Source organism: Hypanus sabinus, chromosome X1 (assembly GCF_030144855.1).
Source record: "Hypanus sabinus isolate sHypSab1 chromosome X1, sHypSab1.hap1, whole genome shotgun sequence".
Lineage (NCBI taxonomy): Eukaryota > Metazoa > Chordata > Chondrichthyes > Myliobatiformes > Dasyatidae > Hypanus > Hypanus sabinus.
The window spans coordinates 9,194,920-9,211,739 of NC_082738.1; the positions used below are offsets into that span (position 1 = coordinate 9,194,920).

At 41.3% G+C, this 16,820-nt stretch overlaps 1 protein-coding gene across 3 annotated transcripts in view; it reads left to right on the top strand.

Annotated features, from left to right (window-relative positions):
- Positions 1-16,820, top strand: part of LOC132384559 (protein TANC2-like) — a 764,460-nt gene that overhangs the window by 153,857 nt on the left and 593,783 nt on the right. For all 3 annotated transcript variants that reach the window (XM_059955744.1, XM_059955745.1, XM_059955743.1), the window contains one exon: positions 5,486-5,591. In XM_059955744.1, the coding sequence (XP_059811727.1) occupies positions 5,525-5,591 (67 nt within the window). In that variant the 5' untranslated portion in view covers positions 5,486-5,524. The remainder of the gene's footprint in view (positions 1-5,485; positions 5,592-16,820) is intronic.

Below are 16,820 nucleotides of genomic sequence, written 5' to 3' on the forward strand. Positions count from 1 at the left end.
AAAATCGATGATCTCAGAGCTAGGGTGCTGAATCAGAGGGACATTAGGACCATGTATATCCTTTGTTTCAAGGAGTTCTGGTTAACCCTTTCCATGCCAGATGCAGCGATTCAGATCGCCAGATTTACTACACACCGTCAGGATAGATCTATAGAGTCTCTGAAAAGCAGAGGTGGAGGATTATGCCTCATGATCAACTCTTCTTGGTGCTGTCCCAATTCTGCTCACCAGACCTGGATTATTTTACAGTTAAGTGCCATCCTTTTTACCTACCATGGGAGTTCTCTGGGGTCATTTTGGTAGCAGCTTACATTCCACCTCAGGCCAATGTCAATCAGGCTTTAGATGATCTGAGTAATGGGATCAATATGCATGAAACAGCGCATTCTAACGCCTTCACCATCGTTTTGGGAGACTTTAACCTGGTCAGTCTGAAAAAAAATCTAAGCAATTACCATCAAAAGATCACTTGCAATACCAGAGGAAACAACACACTGGTCCATTGTTACACCATCATCAAGAATGCCTACTGTGCTATTTCACACCCTCACTCCAGGAAGTCTGATCACCTAGCTGTACTTCTACTCCCTGAGTACAGGCAGAGTCTGAAGACTGCAGCACCAGCAGTGAGGACCAAGAAGGTTTGGACAAGGGAATTTCAGGAGCGCCTACAGGACTGATTTGAATTGGAATTTGTAGCCCGTTTTCAAAAGTGATATGAAAGCTGAGACCATTCTGGTAGGCTAAAAATGTTCAAAATTCATCAATGTGGTTTCCAGTAATGATAAATTTCTGATCCCGATGTTTTTTGGATTGAGATCAAAATTATGAGTGGACATTGTTTGCAGTTAAGTGCTCATCCACTAATTCTTGTCTATTTTAAAAAGCAAGTTTGTTTATTGTTGTCATAGGCATACGTACATACAGTACATACATAGGATATAAATACCAAGAAAAATAGCCTTTTGCATCAATAGAGCAGTACATTACAAAAGTAAAACAAATTTAATTAAGAGCAACACAAACTGCATACTTCACACTTGCACAAAAACATCCAGCAAAATAAACGAACATACCAGTGCAAGATTGAAGGGGGGGGGGATATATATACATATATATATAGTCCAATGTAGTTTTATGATTTTTCAGGTTAGTTCAAGAACTTGATGCCAATAGAGAAGAAACTGCTGTTAACCCTTGAGATGTAGGTCATCAAGTTTCTATAACTTCTGCTTAATGGCAGTACTGAGAAGACAGGCGAAGTAGTTGCACATCTGTACCTCTATATAAAATGATGACAGATCTTGTTCTACGTTGCTTTCTTTGGTGTTTTCAAAGATTTTGTTAAAAATATTTAACTGATACTACACAGAGATCTTATCGTGGCTGTTGTTGCCATTGACTAGATAAGACAAGGTCATTAATTTATTCTTTACAATACTCTAAACATCATTTCAAGTAAGTCTGAGCTTCTCAACTATTTTTCCAGTTTACATTGGTCTATCACGTTCTCAACTAAACTGTGTCAGCACATGATTCAACATAACAGTCTATATTTTTTCACAAGATGTGAGCATTGTTGCCAAGATCAATATTTGTTTCTCACTTTGCAATTTAACTTAGAATTATGTTTTTCAGGCTAATTCAAGAAGCAGTGAATCAAGCTTTGAACCATTGTAGTTCATGTAGGGAAAGCTCTGGGCTGCTATTAAGTGTGTTCTGAATGAACAAATATTAACGAAGAAGTGGTGATTTATTTCTAGGTCAATTAATGTATGAATTGGAGCAGAAGTTTTGAGGCAGTCAAGTGTCTGACCACCTCTGTTCTTATCCATAATTGTAGAGATCTGGAATTTGAAAGGTTTGGTTAAAGAACGTTCAAGTTGTTGGTGTTGTATTTACATATATGAGAAATTATTGGTAGACTGTGGTGCTGCTTTGTGACAACATATGATAAAAAACAATTAGTACTCTGACTTAACGTTTTTTATGTTAAAAAAAAGCCTTCTGCTTTCACGATTGGAGATAAGTTGTTATTTCCTATGTTTAGGTTTAAAATGTTCACACAAAGATACGAGCCCAACTAGTTGAGATGGTCTGTGTTAGCTATCATCCAGTTAAATTTGCATACTGAATGTTGCTGCTATCTATGAAAACGGACAAGGGAGAGCCAGTGGATGTAGTGTACCTGGACTTCCAGAAAGCTTCTGATAAAGTCCCACGTAAGAGATTAGTGGGCAAAATTAGGACACATGGTATTGGGGGCAGAGTACTGACATGGATTGAAAATTGGCTGGCTGACAGGAAACAAAGAGTAGCGATTAATGGGTCCCTTTTGGAATGGCAGGCTGTGACCAGTGGGGTACCACAAGGTTCGGTGCTGGGACCGCAGCTGTTTACAATATACATTAATGATTTAGATGAAGGGATTAAAAGTAACATTAGCAAATTTGCTGATGACGCAAAGCTGGGTGGCAGTGTGAAATGTCAGGAAGATGTTATGAGAATGCAGGGTGACTTGGACAGGTTGGGTGAGTGGGCAAATGTATGGCAGATGCAGTTTAATGTGGATAAATGTGAGGTTATCCACTTTGGTGGCAAGAACAGGAAGGCAGATTACTATCTAAATGGAGTCAAGTTAGGAAAAGGGGAAGTACAACGAGATCTAGGTGTTCTTGTACATCAGTCAATGAAAGCAAGCATGCAGGTACAGCAGGCAGTGAAGAAAGCTAATGGCATGCTGGCCTTTATAACAAGAGGAATTGAGTATAGGAGTAAAGAGGTCCTTCTGCAGCTGTACAGGGCCCTGGTGGGACCCCACCTGGAGTATTGTGTGCAGTTTTGGTCTCCAAATTTGAGGAAGGACATTCTTGCTATTGAGGGAGTGCAGCGTAGGTTGACAAGGTTAATTCCCGGAATTGCAGGACTGTCACATGTTGAAAGATTGGAGCGACTGGGCTTGTATACACTGGAGTTTAGAAGGATGAGAGGGGATCTGATTGAGACATATAAGATTATTAAGGGATTGGACACGCTGGAGGCAGGAAGCATGTTCCCGCTGATGGGTGAGTCCAGAACTAGAGGCCACAGTTTAAGAATAAGGGGTAGGCCATTTAGAACTGAGATGCGGAAAAACTTTTTCACCCAGAGAGTGGTGGATATGTGGAATGCTCTGCCCCAGAAGGCAGTGGAGGCCAAGTCTCTGGATGCATTCAAGAGAGAGTTTGATAGAGCTCTTATAGATAGTGGGGTCAGGGGATATGGGGAGAAGGCAGGAACAGGATACTGATTGTGTATGATCAGCCATGATCACAGTGAAAGGCGGTGCTGGCTAGAAGGGCCGAATGGCCTACTCCTGTACCTATTGTCTATTGTCTATTAACTCCTGAATTAAAGGAGTCATTATGAAGCAGAAATTGGACCTTCCAACACCAATCCTGGTGCTGGGGCTTTTTGTGAAGCCCCCAACTTCAAGTGCTGGCCTAGGATTAGCTCCCTTTGGCATTTTAAGGTGAGAGGGGAAAGATTTAAAGGGGCTAGTTTTTCCTATACAGAGTGTGAAGGGTATATAGAACGAGCTACTGGAAAAAGCGGTTGATGTAGATAAAGTAACAATGGTTAAGAGACACTTAGGTAATGGATAGAAAAGATAGAGGGATGTGAGCCAAATGCAGACAAATGGAATTAGGTAGGCCACTTGGTTGTCATAGATGAGTTGGGCTTAAAAGCCTATTTCCTTGATCTATGACTCTTGACTCTAGACACAGCCTAAATATTGGAGGTTGCATCTGCAGTGCATTGTCTTGTTATGGGTGTGTTTAGTTAAATGACTTGCCTAACGAATCATTAATCCTAGCTTTTTGTCCCAAACAGCTAAGTAACTAGATATGCTTCTTGACTAGGCTATGTCTTTTACATTCCTTCCCAAGTACTCGATTGGGCACAAAGTGTTTTAAGAATTTTGATTGGGGGGGGGGGGTTAATTAAATTTTTTTTGTGGGACTGTATGTTTTTCTGCTATCATGCCTATATGCGCTGTGTGCTGTTGGTAGTGTGTTTTGCACCCTGTCCCCAGAGAAACACTGCTTCATTGGGGTGTATTTATGTATTGTTGAATGACAATTAAACATGAACTTGACAACATCCATATCCTTCCATATTACTTTGCTCTTGTCTGTTTTTACTGGCCCTGACATTTACCTTCCTCTCCAACCCTCCATGTTCTGACCCCATCCCCCTAGTTTAAACCTCTTGAGTAGCAATAGTGAACCTCCCGGCCAGGATATTGGTTCCCCTCCAACTTAGGTGCAACCTGTCCTCTTTTACAAGTCATCTCTGTTCCAGAAGAGGTTCCAATGATCCAAGAATCTGAAACCCTGCTTCTTGCACCAGTTCCTTAGCCACTCATTCCCCTGTACTATCATCCTATTCCTGTACTGACTAGCACATGGCACTGGCAGTAATCCAGAGATTGCTACCTTGGAGATCCTTGTTTTAGTGTAATCTTTTTCTTGATTATGGCAAAGGATAGATGGATAGTGGTTGCGGTTTGTTGTGCGGTGTATGCTTATGACTAACTGAGGGGAAGGGTTGTGTTTCCCTGTAATAATACAATCGTGGAGATATTTGGAAAATTGATGTCTGTCAGGAATGCAGCTCCAGACTTTAGTAACCGTACTGGTGATGAAGGAAAACAAAAATTCTTCTACCTCGTTATACAAGGTTATTGACGGAAGTATTTCATTGTGTATATTTTCACGTATGAACTACAAAAAGATGGCATTTTTCTGAAAGGTTGCACTATTTCATCATTGAATTCATTGCATCAATGAGCATTAGTGCAATATTTTTCAGTGACTTACTGTAAGTAACTGGAGGTTCTGGCACATTGATGTAATGCTGTCATTTGTCCTACTTTCCTCAAAAACAGAGAAACATAAAATAGTTTTTAATCTCAAAATTTGATATATGTATTTGATATGAATGGTTTAGTTTGTGCTTATCTCTGGGTCAGAATTTTGTAGATTTGAGTCTTGTAGATGAGAATTGAGGACAGAAATTTAGGAGTAATTCAATGAAATTCTGAAGGAGTGCTGGGCTGTCTGATATACTATTTTTGAGATGGTATATTAAGACAGGCTCCTTTTGTGCTATGAGTGAATATAAAACATGGCAGTGTTTTGAAGAACAAGTTGGCAACAATTTTTTGTCCTGGTCAATATTTATTCTTGCATTGACATAAACCCCTGGCTTCATCAAGATAACATGAAAATCTTGAGGTAATGAAGTAATGAAAAGTGATGAATGTACATAGTTTTAAAAAAATTCTGATTTGATTCTTTTAAAATGTTAGTTTTGGTCCTTTGTAATTTGTGGAAGAACCTCTTTGGCTTGTTTGATGGACTTTGCCATTGGGTACTGATTTCTGGTTGTGTTAGCATTGCCGTAGATGTTCCCATTGACAAACCTTTTTTTTATTTGATAGAATTTGGACTGAATATTGACAAGCCCTGTGGATGAAGATATGTTCCGTAACAGCCTAAAGATGCTCCTCAGTGGTGGGAAGTCCAACCGCAAAAGCAGATCAAGTGGTGGGTAATTTGGTTACCTGTAAAAGCATGTGGATCCATGCACATATTTTCCTACACAAAATACATTGCATGCTTTTAAATATTTGCGTTAATGAGTTGCTAATAGTTATGTTATGAAGAACTATAACGTTATTAAAGCAAGGAGTACCAATATTTTTTATGCCATGGACCAGTACCATGGAGCAAGAGGTCCATGGATCCCAAGTTGGGAACCCCTGCATTTAAGCTTTATGGTATATAGTTTTTTTTTATTTTCAATCTTTTTAATGAAATGAAGAGAACATTATTTTCCACTCATAGGACTACACATGCATCCATATCACATTTCATCCAGCCTTTATGTGTTACGAAATTTCACCTAGCAAAAGGTTTTCCTGCATCTTTTGTAAACTGAGGAATGCCTGTAATGAGTTCTTTCTGCCTGAGGAATGCCTGTAATTGATATTTGTTTAGGATATTAACCAAATAAGCTTTAGTGTACAGTAGCCAAAATGTAGTAAATAAAAATGACTGCCTTGAGATGTCTGCTTTGGGTAGACTTAGTCTCAAGTATTTTTGGCGCTTGTGATTGCTGCTGCCTGATAGGTCATGAGCTTTATGCCATATCTAAGTTGCTGATCTTCAAGTAACCTTTTCCTCAATAGATGAAAGTATTTGCTGGCACATGAAACATGTTGGTGAATTTCATCATCATTACCTACCTTTACTGCGTGGTAGCTCCCAAGACATGGGAAATGATCCATATTTTCCAGGGTGTTGCTATGAATCTTTGTCAGAGGGCAGTGTAGTATTGTGGGACAGTTGATGGATGATCTTGCTTTTGTAAATAAATGTTTTGGAGCTTAGTCCCAAGAGTGCACATACATAAGCGTTATCTGCAATTGTAGTTCCCCTTTGAGTGAATGCTTGGTTGATATTGATGCTTTTCGTCGAGCTTTTTAGTCCTATTTAGTGAGTATTCACAAACATTTTGGAAATTGAGGTTTTTTTGTGAGGGATGGATGGTGGAATGCAGGAGATTTCTGTAATACAAATTTTAATCATTTAGACTATTAAATGGATATTCTTGACTGTAAAATGGATGAGAGAACACTGTTTCAGTATATGGTTGTGCAGGAAGATACCATGGATGTAGGCTTAGAAACTGAATTTCCACCTTTAAGGTCCAGCAGGAAGGTAAAGCAGTGATCTAACAAAACTGTACACTTGTTTGTATAAGTATGTAGTTCTAGTCCTGAACAATGGAAGATTGAAACTCATTTATGATGTGTCCGTATCACACTAAACTTTCAATTGGTTCTGTATCTGGATCACAGAGTCTGGTTTCATTTATTCAGTGGAGCTCATGGGTCCCTGCTTTTGATGTTCCTTCTAAGTTCACAATGACCCTGTTTGCTCAATCCCTTCAAAGCAGCTGGAACCCAATTTCCTCAATTGCTGCAAAGTTGTTGACGCCTTGTCTCATGCTCTCTCTAAACTCACCTGTCTTACTGGAAAAAATCATTAAACTTACTGTGTGATATCTGAAAAAGTGAATTAAAAGTGATTGCAGCTCATTCCACACTCTTCACCACCTTCTGAGTGAAGAAATTCCCTTTGGTTTTCCCTTTAAACTCTTAACCCATGACCTCTAGTTCTAGTCTCACCCAACCTCAGTGAAAAAAGCCTTCTTACGTTTACCCTATCTATACATACCATTCAATCATGGGTTGATCCAATTCTTCCATTCATCCCCACTCCCCTGCCTTCTCTCCGTACCCTTTGATGCCCTGGCTAATCAAGAACCTATCTATCTCTGCCTTAAATGCACCCAATGACTTGGCCACCACAACCACTCATAGCAAGAAATTCCACAGATTTACCACCTCTGATGAAAGTAATTTCTCTGCATCACTGTTCTAAATGGACATCCTTCAATTCTGAAGTCATGCCCTCATCTTGAATGCCAAGCAACTGAACCTTCTTGATCATATGTGGGACCTTGTCAAATGCCTTGCTGAAGTCCATGTAAACAATATCCACTGCTTTGCCATCATCAACTTTCCTGGTAACTTCCCCAAAAAATTCTTTAAGATTGATCAGGTGTGATCTACTGTACACAAAGCCACGTTGACTACTCCTAATCAGTCCCTGTCTATCTAAAAACTTGTACTGTGTATTCGGGCCCTTAGAATACCTTCCTATAACTTACTCACTACTGATGTTAGGCTCACCGGCCTATATTTTCTTGGTTTATTCTAAGAGTCTTTCTTAAACAACAGAACAGCATTAGCTGTCCTCCAAACCTCCGGCACCTCACCTGTAGCTAAGGACTTTTAAATCTCTCTGCCAGAGCCCCTGCAATTTCTGTACTAGCCTCCCACAAGGTCTGAGGGAACACCTTGTTAGGCACTGGGGATTTATCTACCCTAATTTGCCTTAAAACAGCAAATGCTTCCTCCTCTGCAATCTGTATATGGTCCATGACTCACTGTTGTTTGCCTCACTTCTATAGACTCTGTGTCTGTTTTAGGAGTAAATACAGATGCAAACAAAAACGTAAGATCTCCCCCCATCTCTTTTGGCTCTATGCATAGATAGCCACTTTGATCTTCAAGAGGACTATTGTCTTTTAGCCCTCTTATTCCCTTTAGTGTTCTCTTGCATTTCTTATACTCCTCAAGTACCTCATTTGGTCCTTTCTACCTGTACCTGCTATGTACCTCCTTCTTCTTAACCAAGAGCCTCAATATCTCAAACACCAAGGTTCCCTAAACTTGTTATCCTTGCCTTTTGTTCTGATAGGAACATATAAACTCTGTATGCTAAAAATTTCACCTTTGAAGGCTTCCAATTGAATTGAATTGCATCCTTCATATACATCAGGAGTAAAAATCTTTACGTTACATCTCCGTCTAAGTGTGCAACGTGCAATTTATTTGTATTAATGCATTTACCCATGTACAACTTTGCCAGAAAACAGCCTGTCCCAATTTACACTTGCTAGATCCTTTCTGATGCTATCAAAATTGGCCTTTCTCCAATTTGGAATCACAACCCAAGGACAAGACCTATCCTTCTCCATAATTACCTTGAAACTAATGGCATTATGATGCGGAGTGTTCGCGTACACACCCTCTGTTACTTGTCTTACTGTATCTTATTCCCTAATAGGACATTTATCTAATAGAGATCTAACATCACGCTCTTTCTAGTTGAGACTTCTATGTATTGATCAATAAAACTTTACTGAACACATTTGACAAATATCCCATCTAGTTAATATGTGGAAAGTTAAAATCATATACTATCACAACCTTATGTTTTATTGCAACATTCTGCAATCTCTCAACAAATTTGCTCCTCTAAATCCCACAGACGATTGGGTGGTCTATAATATCTCATTATCATGGTCATCCCTTTCTTATCCCTCAATTCCAACCATATAGGCTCAGTAGACGAGCTCTACAATCTATCCTTTCTGAGCACTGCTGTGATATTTTTTCTGACTAATATTACCACCTCTCTCCCGCTCTGTCACGCTCAAAACAGTGGAATCCTGGAACACTGAACTGCAATTCTGCCTCTCCTGCAACCAAGTTTCACTCATCTACAGTGTCATAAATCCATGTGTTTATCCATGCCCTATTCTCATTTGCCTTTATATTCTCCTTGCATTGAAATATACATAACTCAGCACATTAATCCCATCATGCTCAACCTTAGCAATATCTTTCCTCAAAACCAATCCACTTCACGAGGACTGGAATTTAAAAACAAGGATGTAATGTTGAAACTTTTTAAAGCACTGGTGAGGCCTCATTTGGACTATTGTGAGCAGTTTTGGTCTCCTTAACTTTGAAAGGATGTGCTAAAACTGAAGAGGGTTCAAAGGAGGTTCACGAAAATGATTCCAGGATTGAATGGCTTTCCATATGAAGAGCATTTGATGGCTCTGGGCTTGTATTCACTGGAATTCAGAAGAATGAGGGGTGAACTCATTGAAACCTATCAAATGGTGAAAGGTAGAGTGGATGTGGAGAAGATGTTTCCTATGGTGGTAGAGTCTTAAGACCAGCCTCAGAATAGAAGGGGGTCCTTTTAGAGCAGAGACGAGGAATCTCTTTAGCCAGAGGGTAGTGAATCTGTGGACTTTGTTGCCTCAGGCAGGTGTGGAGGCTAGGTCTGTATGTATATAAAGACAGAGGTTGATAGATTCTTAATTGGTCAAGGGATACGTGGAGAAGGCATGAGATTGAAGCTGAGACAAAAATTGGATCAGCCATGATGAAATGGCAGAGCAGACTCGATGGAACCAATGACCTAATTCTGCTCCTCTATCTTATGGTCTTACGGCCCACGATGTGCTCTGGCACTCTGGTTCCCATTCCCTTGCAACCTGATTGAACTTTTTGAGGATGTGACTAAAACATATTGATGAAAGTAGAGCAGTAGATATAGTGTATATGGATTCCAGCAAGGCATTTGATAAGGTACCCCATGCAAGGCTTATTGAGAAAGTAAGGAGGCATGGGATTCAAGGGGACTTTGCTTTGTGGATCCAGAACTGGCTTGCTCACAGAAGACAAAGAGTGGTTGTAGACAGGTCATATTCTGCATGGATGTCGGTGAGCAGTGGTGTGCCTCAGGGTTCTGTTCTGGGACCCCTTCTCTTCTTGATTTTTATGAAGGACCTGGGATGAGGAAGTAGAGGGATGGGTTAGTAAATTTGTTGATGACACAAAGGTTGGGGTGTTGTGAATAGTGTGGAGTCTGTCGGAGGTTACAGCGGGACATCGATAGGATGCAAAACTGGGCTGAGAAGTAGTAGATGGAGTTCAACCCAGATAGTGTGAGGTAGTTGATTTTGGTTGATCAAGTATGATAGCAGAATACAGTATTAATGGTAAGACTCTTGGCACTGTGGAGGATCAGAGGGATCTTGAGGTCCGAGTCCATAGGACACTCAAAGCTGCTACGCAGGTTGACTCTGTGGTTAAGAAGGCATACCATGCATTGGCCTTCATCAACCATAGGATTGAATTTAGGAGCCAAGAGGTAATGTTGCAGCTATATAGGACCCTGGTCAGACCCCACTTGGAGTACCGTGTTCAATTCTGGTTACCTCACTATAGGAAGGACGTGGAAACCATAGAAAGGGTGCAGAGGAGATTTACAAGGATGGTGCCTGGATTGGGGAGCATGCCTTCTGAGAATGGGCTGAGTGAACTTGGCCTTTTCTCCTTGGAACAACGGAGGATGACTGGTGACCTTATAGAGGTGTATAAGATGATGAAAGGCATTGATCGTGTGGATCAGAGGCTTTTTTCCAAGGCTGAAATGGCTAATACGAGAGGGCACAGTTTTAAGCTGCTTGGAAGTAGGCAGAGTGGTGAGTGCGTGGAATGAGCTGCCCGCAATGGTGGTGGAGGCAGATACAATAGTGTCTTTTAAAAGACTTCTGGACTGGTACATGGAGCTTAGAAAAATAGAGGTATAGGTAACCCTAGGTAATTTCTAAAGTAAGTATATGTTCAGCACAGCATCATGGGCTAAGGGCCTGTATTGTGCTGTATATTTTCTATGTTTCTATGTAGTTTAAACCCCCAACCCTCGCCCTGTGCAGCACGAGCAAATCTTCCCATAAGGATATTAGTCCCCCTCTATTTTGAGGTAATAACAGAGAGGAAGACATGTTTGGCACAGCTTTGTGGGCTGAAGGACCTGTATTGTGCTGTAGGTTTTCTCTGTTCCTTCTATGTTTCTAATATACTGTATCCTGGAAAATCTATCGGATTAGTGAAGCAGGTGTTGCAACCAGTGTTTTGACCCAGATATTAACGTTGTATTCAGCAGTCAATTTCTGTAGGACACAATTCAGAACAACTTCAGTTTAAACTGAAATGGACGATGTAGACATCTGTATCCAGAGGTTTTGCCAAATGCTAATCCTATTGATTTCTCCAGTATTTTTTCACTTAACTTTGCCATTTAAAAATAGGTGGAAGGTTAAATATTTCAAAATGGTGTGGGAAATGGGGTTTAGATTCATGTGGTTGGTACCATTACTGATGGGAGAGGAGAAAAAAGCTGTTCCATTGGGACAGTGTTGTCACAATCCGGACAACTGTGGCTTTAGACTTGGGCTGTAAATTAATTGGCATAGTGGTTGGGGGAGATGGTGAGGATTCGGAGCAGGAGCTGTTTGTGTGAAAAAAAGACCACCTACCCTCTCCAAAAATAATGTCTATAACATAAGCCTTTTAGCGTAGGTATAAAACTGTGGCCCCTGCACGATTTATCTGTTGTCTGCCCCCAACCAACACATACTCCACTCTCCCCTTCTACCCCTTCTCACAGCCCCCCACCCTGCTCTTGTGACTACACCCCTCCCTCACTTGAAACCACCACGGTGGGCTTCACAGCTGAACAGGTGAGAAGACAGCTGAAATGTCTCCATCCAAGCAGGGATGCAGGCCAGGATGGTGTCAGCCCCAGGGTGCTCAAAGCCTGTGCCCCCCATTTATGTGGAGTACTTCACCATGTCTTCAACCTGAGCCTGAGTCTCCAGAGGGTTCCTGTGCTGTGGAAGACATCCTGCCTCGTTCCTGTACTGAAGACGCCGCGCCCAGTGGCTCCAGTGACTACAGACCGGTGGCATTGACCTCCCACATCATGAAGACGCTGGAGAGACTTGTTCTAGAGCAGCTCCGGCCTATGGTTAGGCCACACTTAGACCCCCTCCAGTTCGCCTATCAGCCCCGACTAGGAGTTGAGGATGCTATCGTCTACCTGCTGAACCGTGTCTATGCCCACCTGGACAAGCCGGCGAGCACTGTGATGGTCATGTTTTTTGACCTCTCCAGTGCGTTCAACGCCATCCACCCTGCTCTGCTGGGTGAGAAGCTGACAGTGCTGCAGGTGGATGCTTCCCTGGCCTCAAGGATTATTGATTACCTGAGTGGCAGACCACAGTACGTGTGCTTGCAACACTGTGTCAGACAGAATGGTCAGCAGCACTGGGGCTCCACAGGGGACTGTCCTGTCTCCCTTTCTCTTCACCATCTACACTTTGGACTTCAACTACTGCACAGAGTCTTGCCATTTTCAGAAGTTTTCTGATGACTCTGCCATAGTTGGATGCATCAGCAAGGGAGATGAGGCTGAGAACAGGGCTACGGTGGGAAACATTGTCACATGGTGCGAGCAGAATCATCTGCAGCTTAATGTGAAAAAGACTAAGGAGCTGGTGGTGGACCTGAGGAGGGCTAAGGCACCAGTGACCCCTGTTTCCATCCAAGGGGTCAGTGTGGACATACTGGAGGATTACAAATACCTGGGGATACGAATGGACCATAAACTGGACTGGTCAAAGAACACTGAGGCTGTCTACAAGATGGGTCAGAGCTGTCTCTATTTCCTGAGGAGACTGAGGTCCTTTAACATCTGCCGGACGATGCTGAGGATGTTCTATGAGTCTGTGGTCTGTGGTGGTCAGTGCTATCATGTTTGCTGTTGTGTGCTGGGGCAGCAGGCTGAGGGTAGCAGACACCAACAGAATCAACAAACTCATTCGGAAGGCCAGTGATGTTGGGGGAGTGGAACTGGACTCTCTGGTGGTGGTGTCTGAAAAGAGGATGCTGTCCAAGTTGCATGCCATCTTGGACAATGACTCCCATCCACTCCGTAATGTACTGGTTAGGCACAGGAGTACATTCAGCCAGAGACTCATTCCACCGAGATGAAACACTGAGCGTCATAGGAAGTCATTCCTACCTGTGGCCATCAAACTTTACAACCCCTCCCTCGGATAGGCTGGTCCTGGATTTATTTCCACTTGGCATGATTAACGTAACTTATTATTTAATTATTTATGGTTTTATATTGCTATATTTCTTCACTATTCTTGGTTGGTGCAGCTGTAAAGAAACCCAATTTCCCTCGGGATCAATCAAGTATGTCTGTCTGTCAAAACAAAGTAAATAAGGGTGGCTACAGGTAATAGAAGTAAAGGGAATGGAGCAAAGCCAAATTGAACCTCACACCATGAGCGCCACCAGGTGTCCTAACCTTTTGTGATTTCCCTAACTGCATCATATTGCTCTTGCCAGAGTTAAATTTCATCTGTTAAGAACTTAGAACATAGAATAGTACAGCACATTACAGGCCCTTCGGCCCACAATGTTGTGCTGACCCTCAAACCCTGCCTCCCATATAACCCCCTACCTTAAATTCCTCCATATACCTGTCTAGCAGTCTCTTAGACTTCACTAGTGTATCTGCCTCCACCATTGACTCAGACAGCGCATTCCACGCACCAACCACTGAGTGAAAAACCTTCCTCTAATATCCTCTTTGAACTTCCCTCCTCTTACCTTAAAGCCATGTCCTCTTGTACTGAGCAGTGGTGCCCTGGGGAAGAGGCGCTGGCTGTCCACTCTGCCTATTCGTCTTGATATCTTGTACACCTCTATCATATCTCCTTTCATCCTCCTTCTCTCTAAAGAGTAAAGCCCTAGATCCATTAATCTCTGATCATAATCCATACTCTCTAAACCAGGCAACATCCTGGTAAATCTCCTCTGTACCCTTTCCAATGATTCCACATCCTTCCTATACTGAGGCGACCAGAACTGGACACAGTACTCCAAGTGTGGCCTAACCAGAGTTTTATAGAGCTGCATCATTACATCGAGTCTCTTAAACTCTATCCCTCGACTTATGAAAGCTAACACCCCATAAGTTTTCTTAACTACCCTATCTACCTGTAAGGCAACTTTCATGTTAATGCTCCATCCAACTTTTCATCTGATCTATATCCTGCTTAGACAACATTCCATGCTATCCACAGCACCACCAACTTTTGTGTTTTCCATAAACTTATTAATCATATCTCTTACATTCACACCCAGGTCCTTAATGTATATTACTAGCAACATCACTGTGTTCCATACCTATACCTGTGATACGCCATGGATCTCCAATGAGAAAAACATTTTTGCATCACGACCCCATGGCTCCCATCTTCAAGTTAATGGAACAAATTAGTGAGTTAAGTGCTGACAAACACTCTAGGTGAAGTTTAACTGGTAATACTACTTCAGTAACAATTGAAGAATCCTTGCCAAGTGTTGAAACTGAGCTGTTGTATTAGAATACATGAAGCATTTATTGTAAAGTAGACAAGCAACTGGCACAAATAGAAGCAAATGAACTTGCTGAAACAGCTTATTACTGGGAAGTGGTTGCATCATAATTAAAGTGGAGAATAAGCATTCTCGGATACTTGATTTTCAGAAAGAATACACAAAAGGGAATAATTGTTTGGTAGTGGGGGAAGTTGGTGATGATTAGTCCTGGCAAAGAATGGTGCAAGTAGTAGATTCTCTTTTGGAATACATGAGAACATCGTCGAGTCTGGAGTTCAGGGTTCTCTTATTGGCTAGTCCTGGGGTTGATACCGAAGCCTGAAGATTGATCGGAAGGCCGGAAGTCAAAATCCAATGGCTGAAGTCCTGGGTCTCTGACTCTGAGAGTCCACTGGGGAAATCAGAGGCCCGTTGTCTGCAAGGAGGCTGGAGGCCTGTCCTGTGGTTAGAGGACTTTCTGTGAGAGTGGGTGAGTGGGAGTGAGGTAAGGGGCTTATTTTGGTGGTGTTATTTTGTTGCTCAATATGTTCCGTTCTTTTGTATTCTGTAGTGTTCTGCTGAGCATTGCAGACATGCTATGTTGGTGCCAGAATGTGAGGCGACGCTTGCAGGCTGCCCCCAGCACATCCTTACGTTGTGCTGGTTGATAACGCAAACAGTGCATTTCACTGTATGTTTTGAGGTACATATGATAAATAAATGAATCTGAATACTATCTCCCTGCCCCACCTCTGTTCCCAACAATTGTGACATAGTTGGAGAAAGAATGAATCAAAAAATAAAGGACTACAACAAAGGTTGACATGTAGTATTTTACTTTACATTTGACTTGACTACTGAACTGGTAAAAGTAGTATGAAGGATGAGTTTATAGAATGCACTTATGGTACTTTTAAGAAACTAAATGTAATTGAACTAAATAGAAAGCAGAGTAGTTTAGACCTTGTATAACAATACAGGTTAATTAGTAACCTTAAGTTGTCCTTAAGGGAGAAGTGATCACAATGTGATTGAATTTTGTAGTTTGAGATGGACAAGTGATTTGGGATCTGGATTTTTAAACTTAAATAAAATCAATTATGGCATAATGAGATCTTCAAAGGCTGAGGAAGGTTGTGAAATTGGATTATATGTTTTGCCAGGGGATGAATTCTGGCTGAGCTCTATTTACAATTCCTAAGATACATTGAAGAATAAAAAATCTGTGTGGATAAAGTAGTTAATTAATGGGGTTCAAAATGGTATCAGGTGAAAAGAAAATGTTTGCTTTGTGCCAAATATTTACGTGTAGACTTGTGGCAGCTGTAGGACTTAAGTGAAAGAAGCTGCCCTATTGATCAACTGTAATACTCTATATTGATTGAATTGCATTGGCTGAATTCAGTGCTTTTTGTCAAGTTTCCTCTGCCGTGGTGTGTATGGAATTACTGGGGTTAGGATTGTGTTTTCACTGTCTGCCAAGTTGTCACTGAAGTCTTGCTGTGTTTCACTTGATGTACCCAGGAGCTAGGGGCAATGAATCTGTATACATATACTCAAATAGTTGTGATGCATGGGTTGTCTGTACTACGTAAATAAAAATATGAAGATAAAAAAGTGGAGCAGGCCTCTTTCAGGGAGATTCATCCAGCTGTTGTCAAGAAGAGAATTAAACCTGAGGACCAGGATATTTTCAGGAAGCAACAACTAACAACTAGAAAAAAAATGTGAACTTTGAGAATAAATCAGCATGGAATAAAAAAAAAGATATTGTAAGAATTTCTATAGTTGTGTTAAGAGAAAGAAAATAGCAAAAAAATAAATTTGGTTCCCAAAGAGACAATGATGGGGAAAATAATGAAAAATAATAAGCCATTAACCAAATATTTCAGAAACACAAGAGATTCTGCAGATGCTGGAAATCCAGAGTAAAACACATGAAGTACTAGAGGAACTCAACAGGTCAGACAGCATCTATAGAGAGGAATAAATTGTTGACAATTTGGGCCAAGACCCTTCAGGATTTCAAACACTCTATATCTACATTACAGAAATCACCATGAGTCTGTCAGAATTCAGAAAAGAATAAGGGTCTTCTGCCACTGAGGAATTTAAGGTAATT